Genomic DNA, 16,721 nt, shown 5'->3' on the forward strand with positions numbered 1-16,721 from the left:
CCTTGCTCAAGGGCACATCGACAGATTTTTCACCTAGTCGGCTCGGGGATTAGAACCAGTGACCTTTCGGTTACTGGCACAACGCTCTTAACCACTAAGCTACCTGCCGCCCCAGGTATACTTATTTACATAAGTATTCAGACCCTTTGCCATGAGACTCGAAATTGAGCTCAGGTGCATCCTGTTTCCATTGATCATCCTTGAGATGTTTCTACAAATTGATTGGAGTCCACCTGTGGTAAATTCAATTGATTGGACACGATTTGGAAAGGCACACACCTGTCTATATAAGGTCCCACAGTTGACAGTGCATGTCAGAGCAAAAACCAAGCCATGAGGTCGAAGGAATTGTCCGTAGAGCTCAGAGACAGGATTGTGTCAAGGCAAAGATCTGGGGAAGGGTACCAAAAAATGTCTGCACCATCATGGTTATAACTATGAACAGAGAGGTCATATCATGGTTATAACTATGAACAGAGAGGTCATATCATGGTTATAACTATGAACAGAGAGGTCATATCATGGTTATAACTATGAACAGAGAGGTCATATCATGGTTATAACTATGAACAGAGAGGTCATATCATGGTTATAACTATGAACAGAGAGGTCATATCATGGTTATAACTATGAACAGAGAGGTCATATCATGGTTATAACTATGAACAGAGGTCATATCATGGTTATAACTATTTACAGAGAGGTCACATCATGGTTATAACTACTGACAGAGCAGTAATAATGGTAAAAGCCTGTGTCTCAGCCATGCATGTAGTTTGGTTGACTCTCTGAGGAGAGAGACTTGGTCATTAGGAATCCACCTAAGACAGTTTTCCGCTGCAATGCAAGTGTATGCGTATGACATCTGAGAGGGCAAACAGGTCAAAGCTGTGTGTGTGTACATTCTGTAGCACAGAGGTGTTTGTCCAGCACCCAGTCTCTCAGTAACATGTTGACAGTGTGTGTTTTCTATTTGCTACTTTGTTTGGCGTTTCTTCTCCATTTTAACCACCTGTGAGTATCTAGTGGTCAAGGTCCTCCTTGGTCGGTCAGTTTGGCGCTGGTCGGCAAAACAATGTCAAGTATTTTTATTTATTTAACCTTTATTTAACCAGGTAGTCCCATTGAGTTCAGAATACTTGTTTTCCAAAGGAGACCCGGTTGTGGTTCTGTCTTAGCTATTCAACCATGTTCAGACCACGTAGGTCTCCTGTTTTAGGGACCCGGTTGTGGTTCTGTCTTAGCTATTCAACCATGTTCAGACCACGTTGGTCTCCTGTTTTAGGGACCCGGTTGTGGTTCTGTCTTAGCTATTCAACCATGTTCAGACCACGTTGGTCTCCTGTTTTAGGGACCCGGTTGTGGTTCTGTCTTAGCTATTCAACCATGTTCAGACCACGTTGGTCTCCTGTTTTAGGGACCCGGTTGTGGTTCTGTCTTAGCTATTCAACCATGTTCAGACCACGTTGGTCTCCTGTTTTAGGGACCCGGTTGTGGTTCTGTCTTAGCTATTCAACCATGTTCAGACCACGTTGGTCTCCTGTTTTAGGGACCCGGTTGTGGTTCTGTCTTAGCTATTCAACCATGTTCAGACCACGTTGGTCTCCTGTTTTAGGGACCCGGTTGTGGTTCTGTCTTAGCTATTCAACCATGTTCAGACCGCGTTGGTCTCCTGTTTTAGGGACCGTTTAGCCGGACTGGTCTCCATAACCAGATCAACGTCTAGATAATCTGTTGATCCACTGTCCTGAGAAACCTTCTCCTCCTCCTCCTCTCCTCCTCTCCTCTCCTCCTCCTCTCCTTCTTTCTCCTCCTCCTGTTTTCTCGTCTTCCCGCGGTGGCAGAGGCCGGACTTGGCTGGTCCCACCATGGCGAGGAAGATGGCGCCCAGGCCCATTCCCACAGCACAGGAGTAGAAGGCTGAGCCGTAGTTCTGGGTCATATCCACCAACAGGCCTGGGGGAAAAAACACACAGGAGGCAACGTCAGAGACACCTAAAGATCTGGCAAGACCCTTCAAGATCATCAGGTTGGCGCAGTAGCAATCAAAACCTTCTAGATCAGTTCAAGAGAGAGGGTTACAGACAGACAATGAGAGAGAGAGAGAGAGAGAGAGCTACAAAGTGAAGACTAAGATCCAGACAGAGTAAATCAGCTAGAGTCTCTTACCTCCCAGCGGTGGTCCGGCCAGCCCAGCAAAGCTCTGTATACACACATAGACCCCCACGGACGAGGGCATCCTCTCTATGCCCACCACGTCGTCCTCTGCCAGCATGGGGATGTGTGTAGAGCCCACAGTGCCCATCAGGAAGCCATAGAGACAGCAGCAGGCTGCCAGGCCCCAGAACTCAGTCACCAGGGTGAAGGCTAACAGCACCAGACACAGCAGAACTACACATCCCAGAAGCACCTGGGTCTTACGCATCCGCACCTTGTTTAAAATGACCCCGATGGACAGGCGCCCGCAGACCTCAGACACCGCCATTACGGAGAGCATGTAGGCAGCCTTTTCGGTGTGGACGCCACGGCTCTTACTGAGCTCTATGATGTAAAGCGAAGGGGCGAAGAACCCCAGCGTGGCGAAGAGGCCGAACAGAGAGTAGCAGATGAACGCTCCATCTTTTAACACCGAGAAGTCTAGGAGTTTAGGTCTGGCGGGTTGGACCAGGGGACCCAGCTCACCCTGCTCTTTCTCCCCAGCCTCCAGCTGCTTCAGTGGGGTTCCAAGGGTTGCCTGTCCCCCCTGGTTCTTCTCCCTTTGGTCCTCCATGAGGGCCCAGGTCTCAGAGGGGTCCTGTGTGGCTGTGGTGGCCCGGATGTCAGCACTGGAGGCGGACAGAGAGGTGACCCCAGAATCCCCTGACTCCTCAGACTCCCCGGAGCTAACGTTGGTCTGGGTATCCTCATTCTCCAGCTCGTACACCGTCTGCAGCTTAACGGACAGCTTCCTCTTATTGGACAACTCCAATGACACTTCCTGGTTAGGCCTGATGATGATTGGTCGAAGCAGAGCGCCGCAGCCAATCACGGAGGTCTGCATGATGCCGATGACGATGAGGCAGTGGCGCCAGCCGATGACCTCCTTCAAGGCCATGAAGGCTGCAGAGGAGAAGAGGAGATATGTGGTTTTAAATCTCCTTCCACTTTCAAATGACTGTTAGAAACATTTAAAACTCATGTTTTTTTACGCTCCTCCACAATGTTTTACTTTTAGAACAGTACCAGACACAATATCTGCCTTTTGAGATTCATTAGTCTGCGTCTGAAATGGCACCATATTCCCTAGATACAGTGAGGGAAAAAAGTATTTGATCCCCTGCTGATTTTGTACGTTTGCCCACTGACAAAGAAATTATCAGTCTATAATTTTAATGGTAGGTTTATTTGAACAGTGAGAGACAGAATAACAAAAACAAAAATCCAGAAAATAGCATGTCAAAAATGTTATAAATTGATTTTCATTTTAATGAGGGAAATAAGTATTTGACCCCCTCTCAATCAGAAAGATTTCTGGCTCCCAGGTGTCTTTTATACAGGTAACGAGCTGAGATTAGGAGCACACTCTTAAAGGGAGTGCTCCTAATCTCAGCTTGTTACCTGTATAAAAGACACCTGTCCACAGAAGCAATCAATCAGATTCCAAACTCTCCACCATGGCCAAGACCAAAGAGCTCTCCAAGGATGTCAGGGCCAAGATTGTAGACCTACACAAGGCTGGAATGGGTTACAAGACCATCGCTAAGCAGCTAGGTGAGAAGGTGACAACAGTTGGTGCGATTATTCGAAAATGGAAGAAACGCAAAAGAACTGTCAATCTCCCTCGGCCTGGGGCTCCATGCAAGATCTCACCTCGTGGAGTTGCAATGATCATGAGAACGGTGAGGAATCAGCCCAGAACTACACGGGAGGATCTTGTCAATCATCTCAAGGCAGCTGGGACCATAGTCACCAAGAAAACAATTGGTAACACACTACGCCGTGAAGGACTGAAATCCTGCAGCACCCGCAAGGTCCCCCTGCTCAAGAAAGCACATATACAAGCCCATCTGAAGTTTGCCAACGAACATCTGAATGATTCAGAGGAGAACTGGGTGAAAGTGTTGTGGTCAGATGAGACCAAAATCGAGCTCTTTGGCATCAACTCAACTCGCCGTATTTGGAGGAGGAGGAATGCTGCCTATGACCCCAAGAACACCATCCCCACCGTCAAACATGGAGGTGGAAACATTATGCTTTGGGGGTGTTTTTCTGCTAAGGGGACAGGACAACTTCACCGCATCAAAGGGAAGATGGACGGGGCCATGTACTGTCAAATCTTGGGTGAGAACCTCCTTCCCTCAGCCAGGGCATTGAAAATGGGTCGTGGATGGGTATTCCAGCATGACAATGACCCAAAACACACGGCCAAGGCAACAAAGGAGTGGCTCAAGAAGAAGCACATTAAGGTCCTGGAGTGGCCTAGCCAGTCTCCAGACCTTAATCCCATAGAAAATCTGTGGAGGGAGCTGAAGGTTCGAGTTGCCAAACGTCAGCCTCAAAATCTTAATGACTTGGAGAAGATCTGCAAAGAGGAGTGGGACAAAATCCCTCCTGAGATGTGTGCAAACCTGGTGGCCAACTACAAGAAACGTCTGACCTCTGTGATTGCCAACAAGGGTTTTGCCACCAAGTACTAAGTCATGTTTTGCAGACAGGTCAAATACTTATTTCCCTCATTAAAATGCAAATCAATTTATAACATTTTTGACATGCGTTTTTCTGGATTTTGTTGTTGTTATTCTGTCTCTCACTGTTCAAATAAACCTACCATTAAAATTATAGACTGATCATGTCTTTGTCAAAATCAGCAGGGGATCAAATACTTTTTTTCCCTCACTGTAGCACCCTGCACCCTATATGGGCCCTGGTCAAAAGTAGTGCACTACATAGGGAATAGGGCGCAATTTGGTACACACTGTGAAACCGCAACGTACCTGGTGCGAAGGCAAACATGGCAAAGGACTCCCCTGAGGAGGCCAGGGCGGTGACCAAGGATCTCCTTCTGTTGAAGTACTGAGACAGCAGGGTGACAGTGGGGAGGAAGGCCAGGCAGTACCCCAGACCTGGACACATTACAAATGACAACAGATGTTATTGTTCACGCAATCTGGAAATCACATGACTGACATCAAACCAAACAACATTAAAACACCATCACAGGAGTACCTTTTCATCAAGATCATTTCAAATCAAGTTTACAAAGTGAATACAGTCACTGTGCAAAATGCTGTTGACGGTTTCACGTTTCAATCCATGTCTTAGACATGTACACATCATTGGTCCAGCAGAGGACACACAGAGGGGCGTGACAGCCACCGGCACTGCAGCAAGGTCAGGGGTCAGAGGTCATGGGTCAGAGATCAGGGTTGACAGGTCACTCTGATGTCAGAGGTCAGGGTTGACAGGTCACGCTCGGGCTTGTTGTCATGACGACTACTGAAAGAGGACGCAGTTAAAGACAAAAACAAGGAGAAAGAAGACAGAGGTCGTTAAGTTAGCTGCTGTCTGTTTTAAAGGAAGGTGACGAGTTATTTACTGGGACAGCTAGCAGTGCTTCGTTCTGTAAAAGAAAAGTTATTTGGATCGGATCTGAAAGGAAATATTGGTTTATTTTGGACAATTTGGGAATTGTTCTTTTCTGTTGTGTCAATCTGTCCTACAGACTCAAGATGGGGGAGTTTAGGCCTCATTGATACCACAGGTTTCATTGATATGTTTAGATGTGAATTGAATACAGCTTTGACAGTGGGGTTGGAGGTTATTCTATTTATCCCACAAACATAAGCCAGGTCTGAAAGAGACAGACATCAGTCAGCCTCATGCACTGCTAGGAGTCCCTTGTTTCATTCATATGTTTTCAGCTGGAATTGTAAGCATGAATGTAAAAGCTAAAGATCATTATTCTCCTTACATGTTCAAGGTTTTTCTAATGAATTCCACATATGTATCACAAGATAGACCATTGCAGGAAGCGTGAAGTAGTGGTGTGTGTGTGTGTGTGTGTGTGAGCGTAAAGTAGGTTAGATAGTTACCCGAGACGATGCCGAGGGTGACGTACATCTCGTAGATGGAGGAGACGAAGGCAGAGCTGATGGTTCCCACACTGATCAGAAAACCCCCCAACATCACTACAGGACGGTACCCGAACCGGTTACTGAGCACTGTGGACAGAGGGGCTGGAGAGAGAGAGGAGTGAGGAGAGAGAGGAGAGAGAGAGAGGAGAGAGAGGAGAGAGGGGGATAGGAGAGGAGAGAGGAGAGAGAGAGAGAGGAGAGAGAGAGAGAGGAGAGAGAGGAGAGAGAGGAGAGAGGGGGATAGGAGAGGAGAGAGGAGAGAGAGAGAGGGGGATAGGAGAGGAGAGAGAGAGAGAGAGGGGAGAGAGAGAGAGGAGAGAGAGGAGAGAGGGGGATAGGAGAGGAGAGAGGGAGAGAGAGAGGGATAGGAGAGGAGAGAGGAGAGAGGGAGAGAGAGAGGGATAGGAGAGGAGAGAGGAGAGAGAGAGAGAGAGAGAGAGGAGAGAGAGGGGGATAGGAGAGAGAGAGGAGAGGAGAGAGAGAGGACCGTTAGTTTTACTACAGAGTACAGACATGTTTTTCATTTACCTTATACACTATTTAATGAAGTAGTTGATTGACACACAGGGGGTTCAGTGAGTAGGACAGATTATGTGTCCAAATACTGTTCACATAGCTTTACTGGCCTGTGAAGAAAGATGAAGATGCTCTCTCTGACCCACCTGTGAAGAAAGATGAAGATGCTCTCTATGACCCACCTGTGAAGAAAGATGAAGATGCTCTCTCTGACCCACCTGTGAAGAAAGATGAAGATGCTCTCTCTGACCCACCTGTGAAGAAAGATGAAGATGCTCTCTCTGACCCACCTGTGAAGAAAGATGAAGATGCTCTCTATGACCCACCTGTGAAGAAAGATGAAGATGCTCTCTATGACCCACCTGTGAAGAAAGATGAAGATGCTCTCTATGACCCACCTGTGAATGTAAGGATGAAGATGCTCTCTCTGACCCACCTGTGAATGTAAGGATGAAGATGCTCTCTCTGACCCACCTGTGAATGTAAGGATGAAGATGCAGATTGCGATGACCCAGGATACTCTGCTGTTGCTCTCTCCAAACTCTGTCATGAGGTCCTGGAGGAACACTCCCAGAGACTTGATGGTCCCGAAGGTAAACACCTCAACGAAGAAGAAGGCCACTGCCACCGCCCAGCCCCAGCCCCCGTCTGGCACCGCCTCGTACACACATGGACCCCCGCACCCCCCGGGCCCCCGCACCGCTGACTTTAACCCCCGCATGGCTGGGTCTCAGCACCTGGGAGAGACGGAGAGAGAGATGAGTAGAGGGTTAGACACACAGACGCAAAAAAGATACCGGTACGTATGTATGTGTGTGTGTATGTATGTGTGTGTGTGTGTGTGTGTGTGTGTGTGTGCATTCGGAAAGTATTCAGACCCCTTGACTTTTTCCACATTTTGTTACGTTACAGCCTTATTCTAAAATAGATTAAATTGTTTTTTTTCCCTCATCAATCTACACACAATACCCCGTAATGACAAAGCAAAAACAGGTTTTTGGATTTTTTTGCAAATGTATAAATAAATAAAAACGGAAATATCACATTTACATCAGTGTTCAGACCCTTTACTCAGTACTTTGCTGAAGCACCTTTGGCAGTGATTACAGCCTCGAGTCTTTTTGGGTGTGACACTACAAGCTTGGCACACCTCTATTTGGGGAGTTTCTCCCATTTTTCTCTGCAGATCCTCTCAAGCTCTGTCAGATTGGATGGGGAGCGTCGCTGCACAGCTATTTTCAGGTCTCTCCATCGTGTTCAAGTCCGGGCTCTGGCTGGGCCACTCAAGGACATTCAGTTCAGAGAGTTGTCCCAAAGCCACTCCTGCGATGTCTTGGCTGTGTGCTTAGGGTTGTTGTCCTGTTGGAAGGTAAACCTTCGCCCCAGTCTTAGGTCCTGAGCGCTCTGGAGCAGGTTTTCATCAAGGATCACTCTGTACTTTGCTCCGTTCATCTTTCCCTCGATCCTGACTAGTCCCTGCCGCTGAAAAACATCCCCACAGCATGATGCTGCCACCACCATGCTTCACTGTAGGGATGGTGCCAGGTTTCCTCCAGACGTGACGCTTAGCATTCAGGCCAAAGAGTTCAATCTTGGTTTCATCAGACCAGATAATCTTGTTTCTCATGGTCTGAGAGTCTTTAGGTGCCTTTTGGCAAACTCCAAGTGGGCTGTCATGTGCCTTTTACTGAGGAGTGGCTTCCGTCTGGCCACTCTACCATAAAGGCCTAATTGGTGGAGTGCTGCAAAGATGGTTGTCCTTCTGGAAGGTTCTCCCACCTCCACAGAGGAACTCTAGAGCTCTGTCAGAATGACCATCGGGTTCTTGGTCAGCTCCTTGACAAAGGCCCTTCTCCCCCGATTGCTCAGTTTGTCCGGGCGACCAGCTCTAGGAAGAGTCTTGAAGGTTCCAAAATTCGTCCATTTAAGAATGATGGAGGCCACTGTGTTCTTGGGGACCTTCAATGCTGCAGAAATGTTTTGGTACCCTTCCCCAGATCTCTGCCTCGACACAATCCTGTCTCTGAGCTCTACGGACAATTCCTTCGACCTCATGGCTTGGTTTTTGCTCTGACATGCACTGTCAATTGTGGGACCTTATATATATATATATATATATACCACAGGTTGACTACAATCAAGTTGTAGAAACATTTCAAGGATGATCAATGGAAACAGAATGCACCTGAGCTCAATTTCGAGTCTCATAGCAAAGGGTCTGAATACTTATGTAAATAAAGTATCTGTTTTTTGTTTATAATAAATTAGCAAACATTTCTAAAAACCTGTTTTCGGTTTGTCCTTATGGGGTATTGTGTGTAGATTGCTGAGGAAACTGTTTTACTTAATCCATTTTAGAATAAGGCTGTAACGTAACAAAATGTGGAAAAAGTCAAGGTGTCTGAATACTTTCCAAAGGCACTGTATGTATGTATGTATGTATGTATGTATGTATGTATGTATGTATGTATGTATGTATGTATGTATGTATGTATGTATGTATGTATGTATGTATGTATGTATGTATGTATGTATGTATGTATGTACAGTACCAGTCAAAAGTTTTAGAACACCTACTGATTCAAGGGTTTTTCTTTATTTGTACTATTTTTTACATTCTAGAATAATACTGAAGACATCAAAACTATGAAATAACACATATGGAATCATGTAGTAACCAAAAAAGAAGTGTTACACAAATCAAAATATATTTTATATTTGAGATTCTTCAAATAGCCACCCTTTGCCTTGATGACAGCTTTGCATACTCTTGGCATTCTCTCAACCAGCTTCATGAGGTAGTCACCTGGAATGCATTTACATTAACAGGTGTTCCTTCTTAAAAGTTAATTTGTGGAATTTATTTCCTTCTTAATGCATTTGAGCCAATCAGTTGTGTTGTGACAAGGTAGTGGGGGTATACCACTGCTCCCGAGCGGCCCAGCGGTCTAAGGCACTGCATCTCAGTGGTCTAAGGCACTGCATCTCAGTGGTCTAAGGCACTGCATCTCAGTGGTCTAAGGCACTGCATCTCAGTGGTCTAAGGCACTGCATCTCAGTGGTCTAAGGCACTGCATCTCAGTGGTCTAAGGCACTGAATCTCAGTGGTCTAAGGCACTGCATCTCAGTGGTCTAAGGCACTGCATCTCAGTGGTCTAAGGCACTGCATCTCAGTGGTCTAAGGCACTGCATCTCAGTGGTCTAAGGCACTGCATCTCACCCTGCATCTCAGCGGTCTAAGGCACTGCATCTCAGTGGTCTAAGGCACTGCATCTCAGTGCTTGAGGCGTCACTACAGACCCCCTGGTTCAATTCCAGGCTGTATCACAACCCGCCGTGATTGGGAGTCCCATAGGGCGGCGCACAATTGGCCCAGCGTCGTCCGGGTTTGGCCGGTGTAGGCCGTCATTGTAAATAAGAATTTGTTCTTTACTGACTTGCCTAGTTAAATAAAGGTTAAATAAAAAAAATAGCCCTATTTGGTAAAAGACTAAGTCCATATTATGGCAAGAACAGCTCAAATAAGCAAAGAGAAACGACAGTCCATCATTACTTTAAGACATGAAGGTCAGTCAATACGCAACATTTTAAGAACTTTGAAAGTTTCTTCAAGTGCAGTCGCAAAAACCATCAAGCGCTATGATGAAACTGGCACTCATGAGGACCACCACAGGAATGGAAGACCCAGAGTTACCTCTGCTGCAGAGGATACGTTCATTAGAGTTACCAGCCTCAGAAATTGCAGCCCAAATAAACGCTTCACAGAGTTCAAGTAACAGACACATCTCAACATCAACTGTTCAAAGAAACCACTACTAAAGGACACCAATAAGAAGAAGAGACCTGCTTGGGCCAAGAAATACGAGCAATGGACATTTGTAGTTTGGTCTGGAGTCCAAATTTGAGATTTTTGGTTCAAACCGCCGTGTCTTTGTGAGACACGGTGTGGGTGAACGGATGATCTCTGCATGTGTAGTTCCCACCGTAAAGCATGGTGGAGGAGGTGTGATGGTGTGGGGGTACTTTGCTGGTGACACTGTCTGTGATTTATTTAGAATTCAAGGCACGCTTAACCAGCATGGCTATCACAGCATTCTGCAGCGATATGCCATCCATAGACTGTTTTATATGGAACTGGTTCATAGACTGACTGTTTTATATGGAGCTGGTTCATAGACTGACTGTTTTATATGGGGCTGGTTCATAGACTTACTGTTTTATATGGGGCTGGTTAACAGGCTGACTGTTTTATATGGGGCTGGTTCATAGGCTAACTGCTTTATATGGAGCTGGTTCATAGACTGACTGTTTTATATGGGTGGTCCTCTGTAGCTCAATTGGTAGAGCACGGCGCTTGTAACGCCAGGGTAGTGGGTTCGATCCCCGGGACCACCCATACACAAAAATGTATGCACGCATGACTGTAAGTCGCTTTGGATAAAAGCGTCTGCTAAATGGCATATTATTATTATTATTTATATGGCGCTGGTTCATAAACTGTTTTATATGGAGCTGGTTCATAGACTGACTGTTTTATATGGGGCTGGTTCATAGACTGACTATTTTATATGGGGCTGGTTCATAGACTGACTATTTTATATGGGGCTGGTTCATAGACTGACTGTTTTATATGGAGCTGGTTCATAGACTGACTGTTTTATATGGGACTGGTTCATAGACTGACTGTTTTATATGGGACTGGTTCATAGACTGACTGTTTTATATGGGCTGGTTAATAGACTGACTGTTTTATATGGGGCTGGTTCATAGACTGTTTTATATGGGCTGGTTAATAGACTGACTGTTTTATATGGGGCTGGTTCACAGACTAACTGTTTTATATATGGATCTGTTTCATAAACTGACTGTTTTATATGGGGCTGGTTCATAGACTGTTTTATATGGAGCTGGTTCATAGACTGACTATTTTATATGGGGCTGGTTCATAGACTGACTATTTTATATGGGGCTGGTTCATAGACTGACTGTTTTATATGGAGCTGGTTCATAGACTGACTGTTTTATATGGGACTGGTTCATAGACTGACTGTTTTATATTGGACTGGTTCATAGACTGACTATTTTATATGGGGCTGGTTCATAGACTGACTGTTTTATATGGGGCTGGTTCATAGACTGTTTTATATGGGCTGGTTAATAGACTGACTGTTTTATATGGAGCTGGTTCATAGACTGTTTTATATGGGCTAGTTAATAGACTGACTGTTTTATATGGGGCTGGTTCACAGACTAACTGTTTTATATATGGATCTGTTTCATAAACTGACTGTTTTATATGGAGCTGGTTCATAGACTGTTTTATATGGGGCTGGTTCATAGACTGACTATTTTATATGGGGCTGGTTCATAGACTGACTGTTTTATATGGGACTGGTTCATAGACTGACTATTTTATATGGGGCTGGTTCATAGACTGACTGTTTTATATGGGGCTGGTTCATAGACTGTTTTATATGGGCTAGTTAATAGACTGACTGTTTTATATGGGGCTGGTTCACAGACTAACTGTTTTATATATGGATCTGTTTCATAAACTGACTGTTTTATATGGAGCTGGTTCATAGACTGTTTTATATGGGGCTGGTTCATAGACTGACTATTTTATATGGAGCTGGTTCATAGACTGACTGTTTTATATGGCGCTGGTTCATAAACTGTTTAATATGGAGCTGGTTCATAGACTGACTGTTTTATATGGGACTGGTTCATAGACTGACTGTTTTATATGGGGCTGGTTCATAGACTGACTGTTTTATATGGGGCTGGTTCATAGGCTGACTGTTTTATATGGGACTGGTTCATAGACTGACTATTTTATATGGGGCTGGTTCATAGACTGACTGTTTTATATGGGGCTGGTTCATAGACTGTTTTATATGGGCTGGTTAATAGACTGACTGTTTTATATGGGGCTGGTTCACAGACTAACTGTTTTATATATGGATCTGTTTCATAAACTGACTGTTTTATATGGAGCTGGTTCATAGACTGTTTTATATGGGGCTGGTTCATAGACTGTTTTATATGGGGCTGGTTCATAGACTGTTTTATATGGGGCTGGTTCATAGACTGACTGTTTTATATGGGGCTGGTTCATAGACTGACTGTTTTATATGGGGCTGGTTCATAGACTGACTGTTTTATATGGGGCTGGTTCATAGACTGACTGTTTTATATGGGGCTGGTTCATAGACTGTTTTATATGGGGCTGGTTCATAGACTGTTTTATATGGGGCTTGTTCATAGACTGACTGTTTTATATGTGGCTGGTTCACAGACTAACTGTTTTATATGGAGCTGAGCAACTGTGGGATCTTATATAGGCAGGTGTGTGCCTTTCCAAATCATGTCCAATCAATTTAATTTACCACAGGTGGACTACAATCAAGTTGTAGAAGCGTCTCAAGGATGATCAATGGAAACAGGATGCACCTGAGCTCAATTTCAAGTCTCATAGCAAAGGGTCTGAATACTTATGTAAATAAGGTACTTCTGTTTTTAGGTTTTAGTACATTTGCAAAATATTCTAAAAACCTGTTTTCACTTTGTCATTATGGGGTATTGTGTGTAGATTAGTGAGGATTTGTATTTTATTTAATCCATTTTAGAATAAGGCTGTAACGTAACAAAATGTGGAAAAAGTCAAGAGGTCTGAGTACTTTCTGAAGGCACTGTATGTCTTCATATACAGCTCACAATGCAACGTGGTGGGTGACGGGGGGCCAGTATGAAAAATGTATGCACTCACTAATTGGAAGTCGCTCTGGATAAGAGCGTCAGCTAAATGACGTAAATGTAAATTGGATCAATAAATAAAAAAATAGCCTGCCTACCGTTTCCTATGCACTTGAATGGGAGGCAGGTTTAATTACCAGTTGAGAGATAAAAACAGTAGTAACTCTTTTTAATCATGGCCATCAAAACTGTTTTTAACACGCGATTGCATTTAGAATTGTTGCGCGATCACTGGGCTTATAAAAGCACGTTTTACTCCACAGCAGAGGAGCTGTAGCAGCAGCTGTCGCTCTGTCTGACAAGTGATATTCCGCTCAAAATAAGCTCTGTATGCTGTGCAGCTGTGATAAATAAGACACATGACGACTAACGAAAATACACACACACCAATTTAATTCCACAAAATTGTGCAAATTAACCTATAGACCGATAAGCATGACGGTCATATGTATTTACATCGACTGACATTCCCATCAATGAATAAAAAGCATTATTTTGCAATGGGATTGGGTTTTTTTTCTCTCTGTCAATTTGGCCAGCAACTATTTTATTTATCGGCTTTCCATTTTTTTTATTGGCCAAAAGCCGGCAATTACCGGCTAACGGAACCCTGACACATATACGCCCACATACACAATACAACACTGTAGCTACCTAACAACATACCACGCCTTCTCTCAGGCCATCTGCAGTGGCCACGCCCCTTAGTTTGAGCCTTCTCCTTCTCTCTCAGGTCTAGACTGCCTCCTCTTAGGTGTGTTGTTACCGGGGGAACAGAACGAACCGTCAACTGATGATGTAACAGTTACACGTCTACTTTATATGGCTCACTGGCTCTGCCTGTCACTCTTATCACAACAGATAGTGTGTGTGTGTGTGTGTGTGTGTGTGTGTGTGTGTGTGTTTATCATTGAGTTGAGAAACTCTGTTTATGGGTGATCTCCACTGTTATCACAACTGCATGACAATAACATCTACTTGATTTGGAGGAAATACCACTATTCTAATCTATAGCACACAAATCTGTAGTTAGTTACGTGATCCAGATGCATTAAAAATAAATATACATAATTACCAATATGCCTGAAACGAGCCCATGTGGAAGGCAAACCCTTCATAATTCGAACCCTGTCTCCTCTACAATGTTACTTGAGCTGCTAACATGTGATGGTCCACGTTCCACTGAACTTGATACAATGTAACAACATTATAGACCCTCTTAGGTGCAACTCTGTTTCCACTCTCTTCCATCTCTGAACAGTGAACTTTGACTTCTCTATGGGCACATAGCGCAGTGCAGTGCTGTGCTGACTATAGTCTACTGGCTGGAAGGATGGTGTCATCTCCAGCTACAGGACCGGATCTGATCTGCGGTTCGTCTTTTCAGCATTGCAGAGATCTAGCTAGGTCCTGAATGTGACACCATACTCTCTTTGGTGAAACACTGTGCCAATGCGTTATTGTAAGACCCCAGCTAACTCTTGAGAGAATTTTAGATTACTACATGCTTTCTCTACTAGCCGAGGCCAGGGTTTTTCAAATTGTTCTTGCCCAGGGACCCCCTCCCAGGCAAACCGGCGACCCAGACCCAGGGACCCCCTCCCAGGCAAACCAGCGACCCAGACCCAGGGACCCCCTCCCAGGCAAACCAGCGACCCAGACCCAGGGACCCCCTCCCAGGCAAACCGGCGACCCAGACCCAGGGACCCCCTCCCAGGCAAACCGGCGACCCAGACCCAGGGACCCCCTCCCAGGCAAACCGGCGACCCAGACCCAGGGACCCCCTCCCAGGCAAACCGGCGACCCAGACCCAGGGACCCCCTCCCAGGCAAACCGGCGACCCAGACCCAGGGACCCCCTCCCAGGCAAACCGGCGACCCAGACCCAGGGACCCCCATACATGTTACATTTTACTCATTTAGCAGACGCTCTTATCCAGAGCGACTTACAGTAGTGAGTGCATACATTTCATACTTTTTTCATACTGGCCCCCTGTGGGAATCGAACCAACAACCCTGGCGCAGCAAGCGCCATGCTCTACCGACTGAGCTACATATGTTAGCAACAAACAAATAAAATGTCTTGTCTTATCATCAGGTGAATGATACTGGCAAGTAGAAGTAATCAACATTTTTAAATGAATAGATTTGGTAGAGTTTCATTATGTTGACCTCCCCACAGTTCATTGGAAGAGGAAGAGTAAACTCTAACATAGTCTATTACGTAGAAAGGTGTCTTGGCGGTGTCGAGAACATTTTGCAGTTTAAAATATAATTTCCTGCAATTCTATGCATTTCGCCATGGCTAATGGTTTGTTCCTCTGCTCAAACGTTATAACAAATTTTTGGAACGTTCTGTTCTCCCTGACTGTCTAGCTTTTATTTGATTGTTAGTTCTCAAAGATGGTATTATTTAAACATATATATATTAGTTCAATATCTTTTCTGCATGTTTTCTATCTTGGATGACCCACCTAAGGATTTAATATACAGAAAAAACCCTGTAATGAGCTCCAATTACTGTAATTTCCTCCATATTAAAGGCATAGTTCGAGATTTTGCCAATGAAGCCCTTTATTTACCTCCACAGAGTCAGATGAACAGGAACAGCTAGCATGCTAAATGTTCCTGTAGTCTTCCAGTCATTGTGCTAACGGTAGTTAGAATTGGCTTATAAAACCACGTCGAACTTCCTTCATACTGGACGCAAAGAGATACAAATGGTATCCACAATGGTATTCTGTTGCAGCTAGCGATATTCATGAAGTAATTATTTCTCACATAAAAAAAGTCCCCCAAAATATATATATTTAAAAATAAATATAAAATAATCGCAGACGCCCTGCGTTAGAAACCCCTACGCTCCTACTGGTAAACCATCACTAAGCAACGCCCTGGTCTTAGATCTACACTTAGCAGTGAGCATCACAGCTTGCTTAGCAGCTGACTGAGTTGAAATATAATAATAATAATAAAAAACACTTACCAACAGAGCGACGATCAGTCTAGTCGGAAAAGTGATCGACACAGAATAGTCGACTGTCGAATATAATGGACAGGTTTTAATTGCAAAATGAGCAGCTAGTTTACCGGTCTGTTATTTCTATGTTCTCCCTATAACGTTAGTCTACCAGCTCTGTCTCTTCCGCTTCCGACCAGACGATTAGATGTTCTGGACTAAAGCAACATATTTTTAAGCCTGATATAAAAATGTCCTCTTGTCCGATCCACAAGGAGAATCATAGCTTATTATGTTTCCCTGGTTACTGTATATGTCCTCTCTTTCTTGTAGGCCTAAAACACATCTGTGGCTTCTGTTCAGTAAATCAACCGTTTC

The 16,721-nt window shown here is 44.6% G+C and overlaps 1 protein-coding gene across 2 annotated transcripts; it reads right to left on the bottom strand.

Moving 5' to 3' along the window:
* Window positions 1-990: 990 nt before the first annotated feature.
* Window positions 991-16,721, bottom strand: LOC311104559 (monocarboxylate transporter 7-like). Of its 2 annotated transcripts, XM_084146434.1 has the most exons (6): window positions 16,371-16,721; window positions 7,104-7,366; window positions 6,072-6,215; window positions 4,974-5,102; window positions 2,170-3,099; window positions 991-1,956 (listed from the first exon to the last, which is right to left on the bottom strand). In XM_084146434.1, the coding sequence occupies exons 2-6, from the start codon at window positions 7,348-7,350 to the stop codon at window positions 1,655-1,657; spliced, it is 1,752 nt and encodes a 583-aa protein (XP_084002560.1). In that variant the 5' UTR covers window positions 7,351-7,366; window positions 16,371-16,721; the 3' UTR covers window positions 991-1,654. The 2 variants fall into 2 exon arrangements, with proteins under 2 accessions (XP_084002560.1, XP_084002561.1); XM_084146435.1 differs by lacking the exons at window positions 7,104-7,366; window positions 16,371-16,721 and adding an exon at window positions 7,028-7,044.

The sequence above is a fragment of the Coregonus lavaretus genome (genome assembly GCF_964263955.1).
Source record: "Coregonus lavaretus genome assembly, chromosome: 28".
NCBI classification, from domain to species: Eukaryota; Metazoa; Chordata; class Actinopteri; order Salmoniformes; family Salmonidae; genus Coregonus; species Coregonus lavaretus.